The 18,450-nt window shown below is 40.0% G+C and overlaps 1 protein-coding gene across 1 annotated transcript; it reads right to left on the bottom strand.

Moving 5' to 3' along the window:
* Positions 1–13,722: 13,722 nt before the first annotated feature.
* On the bottom strand, positions 13,723–14,511 carry LOC147613275 (uncharacterized). The gene is made up of 2 exons (XM_086782074.1): positions 13,910–14,511; positions 13,723–13,801 (listed from the first exon to the last, which is right to left on the bottom strand). The coding sequence occupies exons 1-2, from the start codon at positions 14,433–14,435 to the stop codon at positions 13,749–13,751; spliced, it is 579 nt and encodes a 192-aa protein (XP_086638200.1). The 5' UTR covers positions 14,436–14,511; the 3' UTR covers positions 13,723–13,748.
* Between the last annotated feature and the right edge of the window lie 3,939 nt (positions 14,512–18,450).

Below are 18,450 nucleotides of genomic sequence, written 5' to 3'. Positions count from 1 at the left end.
CTTTTTCTCCTCCTTTTCCTCTCCTTTCTTTTATCCCCTCTTTTTCTCCTCTCTTTTATCCCCACTTTTTCTCTTCTCTTTTATCCCCACTTTTTCTCTCTTTTATCCCCTCTTTTTCTCCTCTCTTTTCCTCTCCTTTCTCCTCTCTTTTATCCCCACTTTTCCTCTCCTTTCTACTCTCTTTCCTTCTCTCTTTCTCTCTTCTTTTTCTCTTCTTTTTCTCTTCTCAGTTCATCAGTAATCTTCTTTTTTTCTTTTTTCCAGTTCATCATGTGGCCAGGAAGCTCTTCAAGCGGCTCACTTGATCTTCGGGAGACCATCTTTCGGGAGTTATATAACCTTTTGGGGCACCCTCCCAGTCCTGGGGAGTCATACGGCTACACGACGGGTAACACCCCCCAGGAGTCGGCACTACAGACTCCAAACCACCCCAACCCCACACCAGCTGAGATTACCCCAGCGGAGTCAACACAGCCCAGCCGGCTACATAGCCGAGCCCCTTCCCCCATGCCGTCCTATGTCCCTTTCTCCATGTCATCAGGAAGCCCTTCTACCTCGCAGTGCTGTCGGCATACTCTCGTGCAATCGAGACTTGGTTCTCTAGCTTCTACGAGTGGTCCACGTGTTCCCTTGCAATCGAGAGTCGCTTCTCTAGCTACGAGTGGCCAGCGTACTAGCTCGACATGACACAATAGCAGGCGTAGTAGCAAGGAGAGCAGTGGGGGATGCATGGCACCAGTGCTTTGGGAGGGGTGGTGGTGGGGCGAGGATGATTCAGATGATTGAGACGTGCCTCCGGGTGATGGTACGATCTACTATGACATCACTCAGACAGGAGGCATCTTGATGGATGCACGGGGGAAGGACATCATGGCCTTCATGCACTTTGTAATTGCTAACAATTACAGAGATTGCTTTATTCACTACAAAGATCATCCAAAGAGGTTGGCTGATGAGACCCTCGCTCTGCTCTTCGCTCTAGGTATCCTAACCCCCCGAATGTTCAGTTCATAGATAAATGGGCTAAGTCAAAGATTGTTATGATACATAGCAATAAAAGATCTTCGCTTAAGAGGCATGCACTAGTGGAGCTTGCCAGGCTCGAGCGAGGTCAACCACCAAGGGTCCCACCCCACACCGCTCACAAGCGTGAGTGGAAGAAAGCAATGAAGTCAGCGAAGGAGGAACCCAGTCTGTAGCACGTGGAGGCACGAAGGATCCAAATGGAGTAATATGGAAGCATGCATTTTGGAGCAAGGGGTGTTGAATCATGGGAGGCCCAATTTGTAAGTATTGATCTCAAATTATATTGTTTATGTGGTTTATTAGGAGGTTGCAAATTGTGTCATCTTGCAGCTTGATATCGTGGACAGGTACCCTACTCCTGTCGAGACAGCCTACCACCGCCACCATCGCAGAGGAGATACATGGAGGCACTTCTATAATGACGGGTTGATTACTGAGGAGCAGTATATCCGGGCTACTGGAGCGCCCCCCGAGGTATTTGAAAGTAATTAAATAATGTCAATATTATAAATAAAGATTTGATTTTTCATACATTGATATATGTTGTCCCTTGTTTACAGGACCCTGCACAAGAAGATGAGGAAGAAGGAGGCAGAGAAGGGAGTGAGGACGTGGAGAATTTAGATCAGTCGTAGAAGTAGTGCTAGCTACTCTTTTTTGTACTTAGCCACAGGACGTGGCTTAGCTTCGTGCTATATGTACATACAAGCACTTTTTGAGCTATGAATTAACATACACTCTTTTTATTTTTTTGGCTTTCAATTTTCTTGTGCAATGTTCTATCAATTAATGCCTTGTGAACTAAACGTTTTGGAGTTGTAATGTTTTATTTGGAATTGTAATTAATGTCGGCTATAGACGTGCTTGCAAGAGTGCTAATTAAAATGCGGTTGGCTGTAAGAATTGATTTACACAATGTGGAAATGGGATTCCTGTAACTACATAGCATACACAACATACACAGCATTCTCTTCAAGCACACAAAATTTAAAAAATATTATGTAGCGCGTCTATCAGGGCGTCTATAAACACGTCTGTCTGTTCGAGAAGCGTCTATTTGCTCGTCTACAAACGCGTCTATAAATGCATCTATAAAGGCATCTATGCATGCGTATGTCTGTTTTTTAAAATTTCTAGCAGAGAGTCTATTTATGTGTCTATATGCACGTCCAGAGGCGCGTCTATATGCACGTCTATAGGCGCGTCTATTTGCTATCTTTTAGATGCGCCTTTAGACGCGGGTTTGTAGACGTGCTAATAGACATGCAAATAGACGCGTCCGTAAGTTTTTTTTTAGTTGAGTAAATGCGTCTGTGTGCGCGTCTGTAGGTGCTTTGTCTTGTTGTGAAGCATGAGCCCATGGGTACATGCCATGGCATCCTATGCACATATGAGAGACAAGGTGAAGTGGATGAAGCTAATCCATACATGTGGCAAATAGAAGTGGGTAGAAGAGTGTGAATGGGACAAATCCCAAGTCAATGGACATTCCACACCTCTTTATTACAAGAAGACACTCGACAATATTAAAATGAGATTCTTTTCAAAACTTCCCACTTTAATATCTAAACTTGATATTATAAAGCTTAATCTATATAAGCAACCTCTTAGCTAGAGGTTGGTCACATTCTTCATACACCTCCTATTTATTTTCACATATATGCATGGATTTTTTTGTCTTGTAACAGTTTTCTCCTAAACTTTAAGTCGATGTAATTGATTTGAAGTTTAAGGAGCTTACTTAGTGAGGATGTCATCTATTAGAATTAAATAGGATTACGAAGATTATAGAGGATAGAAGTGAGGATTATCCATACTAATTAAACATGCCAAATAAGCTAAGAAAAAGTGATTATGCTAATAAAAATGGTAAACACTAATCAATAAATTAATAGGACATTATCAAGTATTTGCATTAAGCAATTTGGGCCTCTTACAACCTCTCCACTAAATAAGAGAGGTTCCTCTTTTACATGTTATTGAACTTTTACATGGATAAATAACCTTAGAAAAATGGAGACCTTAGTCCCTATAATTTCTTGGATACTAGGCATGAATATATGGTGATTCCAAAAGAGACCTCTTCTTGGTTGTTTTCTTCTACTTCTTCTTCTTGGTCTACAATGTCCATTCATTATCAACATATTTGGCCTCATAAGAGACCTCTTCTTGGTTGTCTTCTACTTATCCTCTTGAGTATCCTCCTGCAAGTAAGGCCTTTTGAGCCTTATTCCTTAAAAAGTAATATTTTTCAAGTCACATGTCTTTTTAGAGTCCTTGCTAGGTCTTTGGAAGGGATCCTTCAACATGATGCCACACAAGTTACTACTTAATATAAATTATACTTCAAGCTCTATATATGTTGAGGACGAGATGATTGAAATGGAAAAGGTCATTAAAACCAGAATTGCAATGTTGAAGAGATAAATGAGATCCTCTCAAAGAATGAGTAGACTAGGAAAAAAATTAAGAGCTTTATTTGATTTCATCTAGCTAAAAATCAATTGGCCATGCGGTGAATTAGTCTCTATAGCACAAGAACAAGATATGAGATAGAGGATGCAGTCTAATTAGATTTTGTGAGCCCTTTTGTGAGTCCACATTGTAGTTGTACGCCACTCTTCACTTAAGAGCTCATACTACTACAAGACAATCAAATACCGATGTTTTTTTTTATGTAAAACAATTGCTTGTAAATCCACAATCATCTTCATGTGCATCGAAAAAACCATCGGTATAAAAACGTCGGAAAGGCCATCGAAACTAACATCGAAAAGTAAGTCGCAACCATCATCGGTACTAACATTGGTATTAATTTTATTTTAATGATTTTTTTAACGCCTATATCGGCATCTATACAAACCTATATACTGATGGTGGATGCACGAATTTACGAACATAAATACTGATGGATGCAAATAATTTTTTATGTTCATACTAACGGTACAAGAATTTATCGACACAAATACCGATGGACACAGTAATTTATCGAACCAAATACCAATGGATGAAAATAATTTTCAAAGTTTATACCGACAGATGCAGGAACTTACCAACAAAAATACCGACGGATGTAGATAATTTTCGGCATTCATACTACCGAAGAATGCAGGGTTTTTTTTTGGCATAATGGTGCACCATTATGCCAAATATCTAAAGATTTTATTGCATTTAAGTGAAATTAAGATTTGATTGCATTCAGGTGAAATTTTACACAAGCTTTAAGAGTTAACGATACTTTGATGTACAAAATCAAGTTTCATTACTTGATGTCAAACCACAGTGATACATTGATCCAAATTGCATGATATCAATACTTATACAATAAATGTTTATACAAAAAAGTTACCGCATATGCGAGCAAACTATACATGCCCAAAAGGGGTGCAAAAAAGATCTATACAATTCCAAAACTATGCCAAGCTAAAGTGGGTGTCTAACCTGTGAGCTAGCCTCAACAGGGAGGCTCAGGTACTTCTCTCTGCAAAAACAATGCAATACCCATGAATTAGCATATATAAACTTACCGAAACCTCAAATTGGCATATGGTATAACGTACTTACCGAAACCACAACTGTTTAATCTACATTTCCGCCGTCTTGCTCAATTTGCTCAAGCAAGTCATAAGTGCATACTTGAATGCATAATGCTCCTCTAGCTCGGTATCCTGGCATCCAACCACCCTCTCCTGCATACATGAAAACAAAACACAAATAAAACATACAACTATACACTAGTTGACATACAAATGAGAGGCTACAAAAAGCTTGGATACTTACAAAATTATACTCATAAAATGAATCCCATCCACTGCTCCTGAGGTGGTCTGAGCTCCCCACGCTCTTTAGTTTCTTTGTCGTTACTTTCTCTTTCTATGAGTATCGTCGAGGGTTTTCAGTGTGCTTCCTCAACTCCTCATCCCATCTCCTTGGCCAATGAACCAAGGATTTTCTCCCCCCGTTTTCACCGCTTAGGTGACATTGGACCTCTTGTGTTTCATATACAACCTCTTATGAGATAATAGTTCCACTTGTTAGGTACTTCCTCACTACTTGGGTCAAGTTGATTACAAATTCTTGTTTTCTTCTCCGATGGGAGGTGTAGGAATTCGGTTAGAGTCTCATGGGCAAATACAATGCCACATAGCTCCCTCACATGATTCCGCATCATATAACCTACATCATCAAGAATAATCTTCCCTTCCCACAGTGTATAAAGATGCTAATATGCATTGGGGAGAGGGCTAGCTACTACCAAAATGTCAGCTAGATCGATGCGATGAGATGGGGGTGTTAGCCACACTATGTATGGGAGGATGCTCTCATGGGGGGGTAGATGCATCGGTGGCACTACCGCTCGACAATAACCACCACCACCCTACAATGCAAACCACCACCCTACGACTGCAGTTGGAGGAATGGCTCGAGGGTGGGGGGGTTGACTAGGGGATGGTATGGGTGTGACCATGACCATGGTCACGGTTGCTTATGGGCTTGCCCCTACCTCGCCATGGGAAAAATAGGCTCTAGCCATGGCTGCTTGCTTGGGGGCGGCTTGTGCAATGAAGAAATTTTTTTTGTCAGGGCCCATGATACATGGAGTAGGTGGGATAGTTGGTTGGGGGGTAATGCTGGGGGTGATTTTCGAACTATATATATGGTCCTCCATCTACATATATGCATGGATATAGTTATGCAGGTGGATATGCAAGTTATGGGCAGGAGCATATGAACATGTGACATGTGACATGTGCAAATATATAGGGCTTACTCTGAGATTAGTTGTCAGAGTTTTTGCATCACAAAAATCGATAATCCACACTAATCGACACACTAATCACAAAAATCGATAATCCACACTAATCGACACACTAATCAGCTAAATTTTAAAAGCATAAAATCAAATTAATATGGAGAGATCAGAGAGAGAAAAAAGGGGCTTACCTTTGAGAGATAAAGGATAGATAGTAGAGATATACAACCTATAAAAAAAACCCAAAAAAAAAGAGTAGAACAATATACAATATGCAAGTGTAAGAAAATATGAAAGCAAGAAAGATGGGGGTGTAGGAGAGTGAAGAGATGCAAGAGGGAGAGAGAGGGAAAGGACAACCAAAAGGTCACGTGGGGGGGTGAAGATATGCAACCTGAAAAAAACCCAAAAAAGAGAGATTAGAACACTATGAATCTGTAAGAAATCATGAAAGCGGTGTAGGAGAGAGAGGAGAGAGAGAGAGAGAGAGAGAGGACATGCAATAGGTCTTGTTTGGGGCGCGGGGTGGGCGGCGGAGGGGTGGGAGATGAACTTAGCATCACTACATGAAGAAGAGCTTCAAAAATGAGAAAAAGAGAGTCTGCGTTTCGGCTCTACAATTTTTTCTAGTTTCAGAATAGACGATGGAATGTGCATCAAAATGAACGTCAGTAAAGGCCTCAGTAAAATTATTGGAATGTTTGCCATCATGAATGTCGATACATTTGAGTTTTTGACGTTATTTTTGACTAGTTTTTTGACAAATATTCTGACAGACTTTTTGACGCGATGAAAGATATTATATAGAAAAAATGTATACAACCTTTGAAATTTTCACCCCAACACCTTTCCCATTAGAATTTACACTTTGGCCGACTAGACTATGGCCTAATATAAAAAGGGCCATTCCTCCCCTCCCAAAAAAAGTAAATTTACAATTATGGATAGTGTGAACACTACAAACACATCGAAATGCCCGAATGTAGAGGAGAAATGCTTGTGCCCTTAATCGGTGGGTGCAAGTACCAAATCTCACGAGAGGACGAAGAATTTGCAACGATCATGTAAAGAAAACGGTATATTTCCAATTGAGCGTCTAAATGCATTACTTGGTGTTGCAAATGTGTGTCCTTCAAAACCTGAGCGAAGTGCTAGACGGATAACAACACAAGCAAGTACTAGTTAGCCTCATGTTGAAGAAGAAACTATGGTGGACTCTCTAACGTATTTGGAGCAAGACATGGATGACATGATAGATGCCCTACATGACACAGGGGATATTGAGTGAGAAATAACACAGGGGATGGGCGGTGTCCATCGACGTATGGAGAAACCCTCAAGAAAAGAGCAAGAGTTGCATAGGATGGCTCATACGCCTTTGTATCATGGTGCATGTATATATGTTTTTCTGCGTACATGCCTCACAATGCTAAACTTGCAATAAATATTTGGATGGTTTGATACTAGTGTATCAAAATTTTTTGCGTAAGTACTTCACCCTTTCCATTTTTTATCTCTTTCTTTTACCTTTTTTATCATTCTCAATACGACAGGTCATTGCTTGTAGACCGTACACATGCAAGATCTATATTACAATCCATTGGTATGGACTACAATTCTTACCATGCTTGTCCAAATGATTTTGTTCTCTATCGGCACCAGCATGCAGGTATTGCACAATGTCCACAGTCTGGAGAATCTAGATATAGAAAAGTTGTCCAAGAATAAAGGGTTCGTGCAAAAGTACTCACCTCCTCAGGCACTTCCCTATCATTCCATGGATTCAAACCATGTTCAAGTGTAAATCCATGGCGTCTATGATGTCCTGGCATCAAACACTAGATCCACGGACAATGTTATGTGCGTGCCTGCGGTGATTGCCCTACATGAAAACACATTGAGGAGAAGTGGTCAGACTTTAATGAGAGGAACCTCGTAATATTTGTCTCGGGATAGCTATGGATGATGTGAAGCCGTTTGGTCTTGAAAGTTCAACATGGAGCAGCCAGTTTGTTTTGGACATTTTTTTCTCTCATTAATAGTCCCAGGGAAGTACAAGGTAGCCAACATGGATATGTACTTAGCCCCGTGAATAGAGGAGCTACAAATTTTATGGGAAGGAATTGATGTTCATGACATGTCAAAGAAGTTTGGACAAAGGGAGTTCTCATTTACGAGGAATACTAATGCGGACTATGATTGGCCAAGCTATGGAGAATGCAGTGGTAAGCTATTTTGTTATTATGTAACAATTTTGATATATAGGTGGATGGTTGTATAATATTATTTGTTTTGACATAGGACTATCAATATCTACAAACAATGCATGCCCTTTGTGTGGACCTAGACTAGATTCTCGTCATTCAAGAGGCTTGAGAAAGATAGTGTATGAGGGTCACAGGAAGTATCTACCAGAGGACCATGAGCTACGTGAGGGCTATTTAGATCAACATCTGCCTACACTAAAGTCAAGAAATTGGAAGAGAGCATGGGAAGACAACGAATGGTCTCGACTCTCCACTTCTTGGAATGAAGTGATTGTCTATATTTTACCGAATACCATATTGGGAAGGTCTTCTAATTAACCATTTGCTTAACCCTATGCATATTTTTAAAAATATAGCCATAGTGCTTTGGAAGAATTTTATTGGGGACACAAAGAGCAAGGGCCAAAGGGAGGATTTACAATTAAGTGATTGTATGCAACACTTATGGCCAGGAACTAGAGGTGATGGTAAGTTGCTACTACCTAAAGGTCATTGGGTATTGACGAAAGAAGATAAAGCTCAAGTTAAGAAGTGCATTTCGGAGTTTCGTACTCTGACTGGATGTATGCACTGCCTAAAGGGGGTGTTTACAAAGGATAACGAGCTCTCGGGATTAAAATCACATGATTGGCACAAGTTCTTACAATTTGTCTTGCATGTGGCCATAAAAGGTTGCCTCATCGACAACATGAGGGATGCAATATACAAGATTGGCACCGTGGTCTGTTGGATTTCATTCAAGGAGACAAGAAAAGAAACTTTGGAAGTAGCCCGCTTAAATGCCATAGAAGTAATTATATTGGTGGAGAAGTTTCTCCCAACCAACATATTAACCATACCAATGCATCTCCTAGTTCATGTTGTGGATGAGGTGGTTGTGGGGCAGCGGTCGTCCATTCACGTTGGATGTTGTTTTTGGAGAGGTTCATGAAGATGCTAAAAGGTTTTTTCGTCAAAGAGATCACCCAAAGGGAAGCATGGCAATGGGATGGCTTGTGCAAGAATCCCTCGTGTACATCACAGAGTTTCTTAGTACCGTAGACCTTGAAGTGCCTAAACTATGGTCAACAGAAGAGGATGATAGAGTAGTTGGAGAAGAGCCACAAAGGACAAGGGATTGAGGGAAGGATGGATGTGGCCTTACGAGATAAGATCAATAAACTGTGCATCGTAAACTCAAAGAGTATGCAAAAGTGGATCGAGTGGTATGGAGAGGCCAAGAATGAGAGGAATCAAGCTCGTTAAGCTTTTTGAAGGATTCAGAATACGGCTCGCCAACCATACCCTTCATCGCTTGCTATACTTCTAGAATTTCCATCAGGTAGATGGCTCCAACAAACACTACAAGAAGCAAAACCTCATGATGAAGCTATTACGGATGAGGAAGAGGAGCTTGCATACAGTTGTGGACTACCATGTAGGTGATTTCATTCATTCTAAGCCTCGATATGTTACATGTTTTCCAAATATTGTTTACAACTTCTCCATAAACTAACGATGTGTTATTTTCTTTTAATATCAAACATTTTTAGCACTGTAGTCACATGGACGCCATTTTTGAGTGGAGCGGATCGATAAGAGGAGAACAACATTCAATTATGGTGTTAAAGCAAATTCATGCAGGAAAGAAGAACTAGTGCAAGTGATTCAAATACGGATGTGAACATGATCGATTACTTTGGAACCATCCAAGATATCATCAAGGTTGGCTTTAAAAAGTTTCATATGTTTATCTTTGCTTGTTCAAGGTCACAACAAGAGCACATGCAACTCTATGAAGAGAGAAATCGGGATTAGTTCAAGTGGACTCCACAAAGATATGGATAGACCACAAAGATACATTTTTACTACCAGAGAATTGTGAGAAATAATCTTTAAGGAGCACCCAAGAGATCTAAGATGGTGGTTCTTTGTAATCCAAGTGGCACCACGTAGTAAACAAATATATGAAGACATGTAAATAGACGGAGATGAAGCAGAGATCGGTGTGGGCCAACAAGATCAAGTTCCATTACACGTCGAAGTACAGCAAGAGCAAGGGCTAGACAAAGGTATAAAGATCGAACAGTCAAACACATGGGATGTCTCAAGCATAGTAGACGGTGATCTTGATGAAAATCCAGCAACAAATGAGAAACCAAAGCTAGAGCTGGAAGATTTAGAGGCTGATATAGATGCATCTTCTATTCCTACACGATTCGAAGATGGAGAGATTTACCTTGCAATAGATCTTTTCAGGGCCAATGATCTTTTTCACTATGAGAGAGTTGATAATGATTAACTATGATTTTGTAAACATGCAAATATTCTCACATGCTATGATTTGATGGTAATGTATTTATTGGTTTCATTTACTTTTACAAGTATTTGTATCTACCAAAAGTTAAAAATAAGCATATATATTGGTTAGGATATAAATAAGGTTTTTTTATAAAAAAATCAGACTTCTATTCCCACGACGATATTTATGATGCAAGGAGCGATGTTTTTACCGATGCTAATATCAACAATATTATAGATGTTAACTTGGGCGCCATGACAATCGTCGTCAGAACATAAGCATTGTGTAGTAATGTCGTGGAAGAAACATATGTATGGTTTTATTGAAGAGATTGGTGAAGACTGGTGTACGACTACAATGTGGTAATTTTATCATTGAAAAGGTCTATAAATTACCTTTGATAACATGAATTCTTTTTTAAAAATCTCTAGTTCAATAAAGATCTGCAAAGATAATTCATAATAGCTAAGCATATAATTACAACTAGGATCATCAAAACCTTATACTGGCATACTAGGCTAATTGCATGGTCATATGACCAATTATTTGTAGCAATCAAGCTTGTGCTCATGCACTAAGTGAGAGAAAATGTCTTTCAAATTTAGACATGGGTAGAATTGAAGGCATGTAGCTCTCTTGCTAAGGAAAATGTGAGGACATTAAAAAATTTGATGGTACACGAGTGGTTTAAGGTGGTTTACACACAAGTGGGTTAAGGCTCATTTCAATAGGTATCATGGAGTCATCATAATAACCTTTCATTTTGTTTAAGATAAAGAATGCCAAATTTTAAAATTCTAAGACACAATCCATCCCCCTTTGCCAATTGACATCTACAAGTCCTCACCATAGTACCTCAGGATTGATTCCTTGTACATGCCAATAAGAAGAAAACTTATTGATAGAGAATTCAAGGAAAGGAGAGCCCCGACTAACTCTCTTTCATTTATAGCTTTCCTAACTTTGAGCATAGCAATTTTGACACTCTAAACAAGCAAAGACAATTTATGCTCACAATAGTACATGCATGGAGGGCCATCCCCAATCCAGCCATAGTTTCCACTATTTGGTTTTTGAAGCTTAGTTCTTCTATTTGCATAGCTACGATTGAGAATGCAGGAAGTTTGATCTAAACACAAGGTCCTTAGATAGTGGGATCTTGTACTATTATCACAGTCTATGATGTCTATCGTCGGCATACATGTATACAACTTTTAAAGATATGATTGACACATGGTTTTGGAAGACACTTTACTTTCTAAGGAGAACCCTTCACACAAGGAAGAGCTGCTACAAAGAATACCTAGGGGAGCATGCCCTACGATAATAGATTTTGAGGAATCTACATCAAGTAGGGGGGATCTTAATTCCATTTTGAGGTAAACCTAGCATCTCTTGCTACATATGAGAGTAGCATAATAAGTGTGATGAAATGACACTATAAAATTTGTAATTATGAGAACGCTTCGCCAAGCCCAAACCTAAGTTGCTTTGTAATCATTTAGTTCATTTCTTTTTATGTTGTAGGCACCATTGAATAAGGGCCAATTATATGAATACCAATTTCTCATACTACAAAGACAAAATCCCCCTTTGTGGTAATTAATTCTTGTGCTTAATTGGTGTGTGAGAGAGAGAGCTGAGAGGAGATCTTGGTGCATGTTCCTCTTGTGCTTGTGATTATGAGTGTAAGAGTAGAGAGGAGTGATAGTCCTTGTATGGATAAAGGCAACCTCAAGAGATAGCTTGAGGAAGGAGGCAAAGGAGTAGAGCTAGCACCCCCTAGTGCACCTTGGAGTCTTTAACAGAGAAGAGCTTAGAGCCTACAATTTCCCATGACACATTAAGGTAAGCATTATCCATTGCATTTGAGGAGGCATAGTGTAGCCATGTAATCAAAATGCCGATAGAAACTCGTGTGCATGAAATGAGAAAGGAACCCATGTAATCTAGCTTATACCTCCTTAATAAAGCCTAGAATCACTCTACCTCTGCATTGAAATGAGAGAGATGCCCATTTCACATATTGTTGAGCCTTTACATGGACAAATAACCTAAGACCAATATAGGCCTCTTCACTAAATGAGAGAGATGCCCATTTTACATATTGTTGAGCTCCTACATGGACAAATAACTCCTATTAGGTCATTCCATTCATGGTTTACATTAATGCTAGTGCTTTTGGGTGAAATCATGTTAACGTGCTACGATTTTTTGTGTCTGGGACAATGGTAATTAAGAGGGTTTTTATGATAGTTTTTAGGTCCAAAGATGACCGACAATGCAAAATTTCGTATCATGCTTTATATCATTGGAAAGCTCTTAACGAAGACAACCTTGTTGTATAATGTTCGACAACTTATGATTTTTTTGCAAACATTTTACCACATGCCCATTTTTTAATGCTACTATTGCTAGAAACCACCAAAAAGAAAAAGCATAGCACATTAACATGCTTCCACACTTTTTTGGTCTTATAACCTAGTTACAAAGACCAATGTTGGTGTGTATGTAGGAAACTAGTTATGATTACAATGCATACATAATGCTTAGAGTCGATTGGTGACCAACAAGAGGGGCATGGTCCTAGATAGTCTAAAATGCCCATTCATCTCTGCAACATATTCGGCCTTACAAGAGACCTCTTCTTGGTTATGTTCTTCTCCAATCGAGTCTCCTCCTACAAGTAAGGCCTTAATTTGAGCCTTGTACAAGGATGATAAAGGCCCCACAAGCTCACATTAGAATGTATGTGACTTAAATTGTTGGCCGTAGTTTGCTAAATTCTGGTCAAAAACTTTGTTTTTGGATTCCCAAATATCATTACATGTAAGGCAGATGCTTGCAAAACCTTGGAGTTATTGCATAGGCCATTGCTTTTTGCATTCTATTTCTTCTCTTTCACCGAAGAGGCCGTGGAAGCAACTCAGGTGTGATTTTAGTGAAGAGATTGGTGAAGTGAACGTGGCGTACGATTACAAGGTGGTAATCGATACAATCTCGTGAATCGATTGTATAATTGATCAAGCCGAAAAGGTCTACAAATTACCTTTGATTACACGAAAGTAGAAGCAAAAATCACAAGTTCAAAATAAAGATCTACAAAGATCATTCAGAATAGCTAAGCCTATATTTCCATCTAGAATCATCAAAATTCAATCGTATATACTGGCATATAGCCATAAATTAGGCTAATTGCATGGTTATAGGAGGACTAATTCTTTGTTGCAATCAAGCTCGTGCCCATACGCTTATAAGCGACGGCAAATTTCTTTCAAATTCAGACATGAAAGCACATATCTCTCTTTGGTTAAGGAAAGTGCGGCATTTCAGCGGGTATCTAAGACTTGCTGGTCGATCTTAAGCGCTAAAATAGTAGCGCTATCTGTATATTGTAGTAGTATGGCCGGTGGTGCAGAGCCTAGCTGGTGGTGGGCGGCGCAGGTCCCCCAGGGTAGTTGCATTGTCCGAAACCTGCATTGCAGTACACGCCAAGCAACCAAGCGGAGAGTAAGTAAGATCAGCAGCTCGTAATGTAGGGTTAGCAAAAAACAAAACAGAGTGATGATCAGACTGACTCACTGGGATCGCTGGTGACGAGCATGGCCGCGCCTTGGAAGTCACAGGTGGCGCCTTTGGCCCTCATGTTCTGCCAATAGTCGTTTACGGCGAAGGAGGCGTGGGCGTACAGCGTATCCGGAGCGGAGCAGAGGTCGCCCCCCGCCAGGATGGGAGAGCATTCGGCTCCCTGCGAGCATGAGAAGTCCAGAAGCTGCTGGAGAACATCGTCAGGTGTAGACGGCCGTGCCACGCACCACACCAGCCCGCCCACCTCCAATTCATCGCCTTGTTGCTGCTGCGGCTGGGCGCCCGCGCCAGCGCTAGCTGCTTGCCGGCCGGCGGACTGTAGTTGGTTCTGCTCAGCGACACAAATACAATCGAGAAAGGGCACTCCACATAAGCAGAAGTACCCACAAATCTTCCTACATGTCTCACGCGAAAATTTGGAGCCTGCGTTAGTGCGGGCGGCCTCCGAGCGACCTGACAGCACGCCTAGCAGCAGCAAGGCTACTAGTGCGACCGCGGCAGCATAGCCCAATCTCGCCATCGCAGCTAGTTGATTTGAATGGTGGGGAAGCTTGCTTATATAAGACAATATCCAGAAAGGTCCGCAGTTTCTTGTAGCCGAGCTGGTCTTTCAGAAAGGTCGTCTGCACTTTCAAAGTCATCATGTGGTAGCAACGAACCTCATGCATTCTCAACACCTCATGAACAAATAATTAGAACTTTTCAATTCTTCATTCTGTTTGTATGAGCTATTAACTCATTTATAACACTTTCTTGCTGCCTTCTCTCATGAGGTTGAAGATAGAAAAAGAATACAATGTAGATCTTTAGCAGCCAATGCATCTCGGTGTGCAATACAGTGCACCCCTACCAAATGTGGAACTTCTCTAGCAAAATGAGTAACAAGACCATTCTTTGTTCCCATCATCACATTGTATCCATATGTAGAGAAACCCACTAGCTTTGATTTTGGTAAACCAATGCTGCATAGATACTCTGTAAGTGCCTCATATAAACTTAAGGATATCCCATTACTTGTGTGCAACAATGTCACAAATCTATTGTGTACAGGGCCATCTCCGTTATTGCTCAAATAAGTAAGGCATACAATCAGGTGACACTGATTCAATACATCTATGCTTTCATCCACCATAAGTGAGTAAAATGGACTGTCAATAATTTTTGACTTGATCTTATCATGAAAGTATGCATAACAAGCTTCTAAAAATAAATGGGATGATGAAGCTGATAAATATGTAGCATAGCTTTGTTGAGTGAGAACATTTGGCATTTAAAAAACCCCAACTCCTCAGCATTCTTTTGAAAGTTAGATAAAGGCTTGTCTCTAATAGCCATGAAGTACATGACTTGAAGAAGTACCTTTACCCTTGCAACCTTCTTACCTACCTCCGCTTGATCCATATTCTGTAGATGAATATTTACAGGCATGGTTGATCTTCTTTCCTTTTCAACCCACAAGAACTTTTCTTTTTCATGATCCTTTGGCTTCTCATGCACCTCTAATGAAGGCATTTGAAGCACCGTACTACCAACTGTAGCAAACACATTACTCATCTTAAAGAGAGTACATATACGACAATGTGTTCTTTCTTTTCCATTTTTATCATGCAATGCATAGCTCCATGGAAAGTATACTTTCCAATGCTCTTTATAAGATTTATGGCCTTTAGTCTTCTTTGCAACATTTCCTTGATGATCCAATACAACATCTTCATGAGTAGCGTATTGCTCTCTCACCTCTAGTTGATATGCAAAAGATTGAGGCAAGTTACAGAGTAAGGTTATGCATCAACTAGAGCTCTATGATGAGCTCTAGTTGGTGCAAAAGATTGAGGCAAGCTAGAGAATAAGGTTATGCCTAATGGTAGGAAAATGTGTTATGCCAAAGAGTGTGGCATGAGCTTACTATTCCAAAAGGTCAATGGATTGACTCAATGGAAGTGAGCTTCAATGCATCAAACCACTCTCCCAAAGTGGAGGTATTGGTGTGTCATTTTAATTCCCACTCTAAAACAATTTAAAGAATCACCGTAATCGCTTACTATGACAAGCCACCTTTGACATGGCTGGTTTCTTAAGGCTGTCGGGTGTGCAAGGTGTCAGAAAAATGAATGATACAAAGATCATGTGGTAGCCCAAATCTTTCCAACCACACATCTGGGTCCTTTCCATTCAATACTGTCATTCCTTTGTCAGTAGTACACAACTACTATTCTCCCTTATTATACATTTGTACAAAATTTTGCTTAGGCTTAAAGAACTTGACAGTGCACTATGTGACTCTTATAAGGGTTCCTTTTAGAGATGTTGGCCCAAAGAGTGCTAACAACACTCTTGAAGTGTCGTTTGCTTGTGATAGTTTTCCATAGCTCTCCTCTAATATCAGCATTCATAATATCCACAAGTACAATGCTGATCCACGGTTGGATTTTTTTAGCAGTGATGGGTTTTTGTACAATAATGGGTTGTGTTTCTTTATGATCGCGGTACGTGTTTTTGAAGTCACTAGAGTCTAGACTCATCGTTTATATATCTATATTTATATATATCTATATATATATATATATATATATATATATATATATATATATATATATATATGTATGTATGTATGTATGTACGTATGTATGTATGTATACCATCAGTCCAATGTTTGCATTTATATATAAAAATATATATCATCATTGATTCTGAATGGATTATTGGCGACATGTTTAGGCTGAGAATTATGACAGAGGAAACCTCCAAGAGCCAGTTATTCTCATCAATCATGTTTTTTGATTGATTATGTTATACTGATTCTCATGCTACAAGGCTTGGAGAGGCTACCCACTTTGGTTTGTGTGTGTATTTGGTGTCTACATATTATCGTCTCCATAGAAAATAGCACAATGTATTCTCTACAGTGAGACGGGTGAGTGATGGGAAAATGGATGGGTACAAAGGATATTTTGTGATGAATGGATTATGGGTTAACTAGCAAATGATTTTCTTGTATAGCAGCACACCCATCGCCCCTCCCACATTCTCTAGCTATCGTGGTTCTCAGTAAGGAGACGTTTACTAGTGTTGAGAAGATGTGATGGCTCCCCAATCACATTCCATGCTCCAATGGATAATGCGTCATGCTTAAATGGATATTCGAACCTTTCACCGGCCTTATCTAGAGAGAACTATAGGCTTACGTGGTGGGGTACGTATTTATCATCTGCTGCTAGCAGTTCTACAAAATGTGTCGCAAACAAGATGCAGCTTGGATCGATTTGAGCGGCCTTATCACCATCTCGCACATTCCAAAGAGGTAGTTACACTTTCTCTACATTTCTATCTATCTATCTTGGGAAACTCCATATTATCACTTGATTATTTGTGTAGGTTTCCATAGCTACTAGTGATGACACTATTTTGTATCACGAACGAGCGAAACACTCACTCAAGAGCTACAGGAGGTGAGAGTTGAGATCTGCATTGAGAGTAAGCCTACTACACAGACGCATCGAGGGTGGGATATTGACATCCACCTAGTACTCTCTCTCCGTGGTTGAAAAAAGTATAATTAAGGTCTAAACTTATAAATTTATTAAGTTTTACTTAATTAGAGAGAGAGAATATTCAAAATTTTATATGCTTTACTTTTTGAGTAGGTAGTTCATGAGAAAAATGGAGACAAAGCTTTTAGTAGGCCAAGGCAGAGGTGGAGAGTATTAGAGCCGAGAAAGAGGAGAATAGAATTATGAAGAGGATTGCCCAACATGGGTTGTAGAAGTTAATTTTCCATGTTTGAGAGTTTTGTAGGTCCTTTGATGTGACAGTGCCTTACCTGCCTTTATATCCATGGCCTCTTTATGAACATTTTTTGATGACCTTTCTACATGCATCGTTGTTTCTTCATGTAGCTTATTGTGCTCTATGTCTTGAGGTTATGTTGATGACCTTTCTACATGCATCGTTGTTTCTTCATGTAGCTTATTGCGCTCTATGCCTTGAGGATATGGATACAACTGGTGGAGATATGCTCTTGAGTGTGGACATTTTTTCCATTTGTCCTATATCACTCAGCAGATAGTACATTTCTTAGCATGTCCTTGTTTCCGAAGCACGAGTCAATGATATACAAAGTTCTTGGCCTTGATGGCCTCTACCCAGGCTTTTCTTATGTTGATACTACGATTGACAGGCCTCCCCTCATCTAGTGACTTAGGAGTGAATACTATTGAGGGAAAAGTATAGGATCCCAAGATGCCTCTAGATATTAAGTGGCTGCACAGGAGTTCATAGAGTCCTTCAAGAGATCTCTAGGAGAGCAGGATCACTACACATGTATGTGTGGGTAGTGCTCGCACCAGTGGAACCTCGAGCAATGGTCATGGTAGTATTGTTGCTTCACATGAGCAGCACGTGAGAAGAATATCCTTATAGGAGAGGATATTACACGCGTAGAGCAAGTGGCATAGGCCAGTGGCACCTTGAGAAATGGTGGTGGTAGAATTTTCGTTTCACATGAGTAGCATGTCCTTATAGTAGCATAGGATCTT

Source organism: Cibotium barometz, chromosome 44 (genome assembly GCF_041138505.1).
Source record: "Cibotium barometz isolate CiBa-2024 chromosome 44, ASM4113850v1, whole genome shotgun sequence".
Taxonomy (NCBI): Eukaryota; Viridiplantae; Streptophyta; class Polypodiopsida; order Cyatheales; family Cibotiaceae; genus Cibotium; species Cibotium barometz.
Note: the sequence above shows the minus strand (reverse complement) of the source record. Positions and strands in the feature narration are given on the sequence as shown.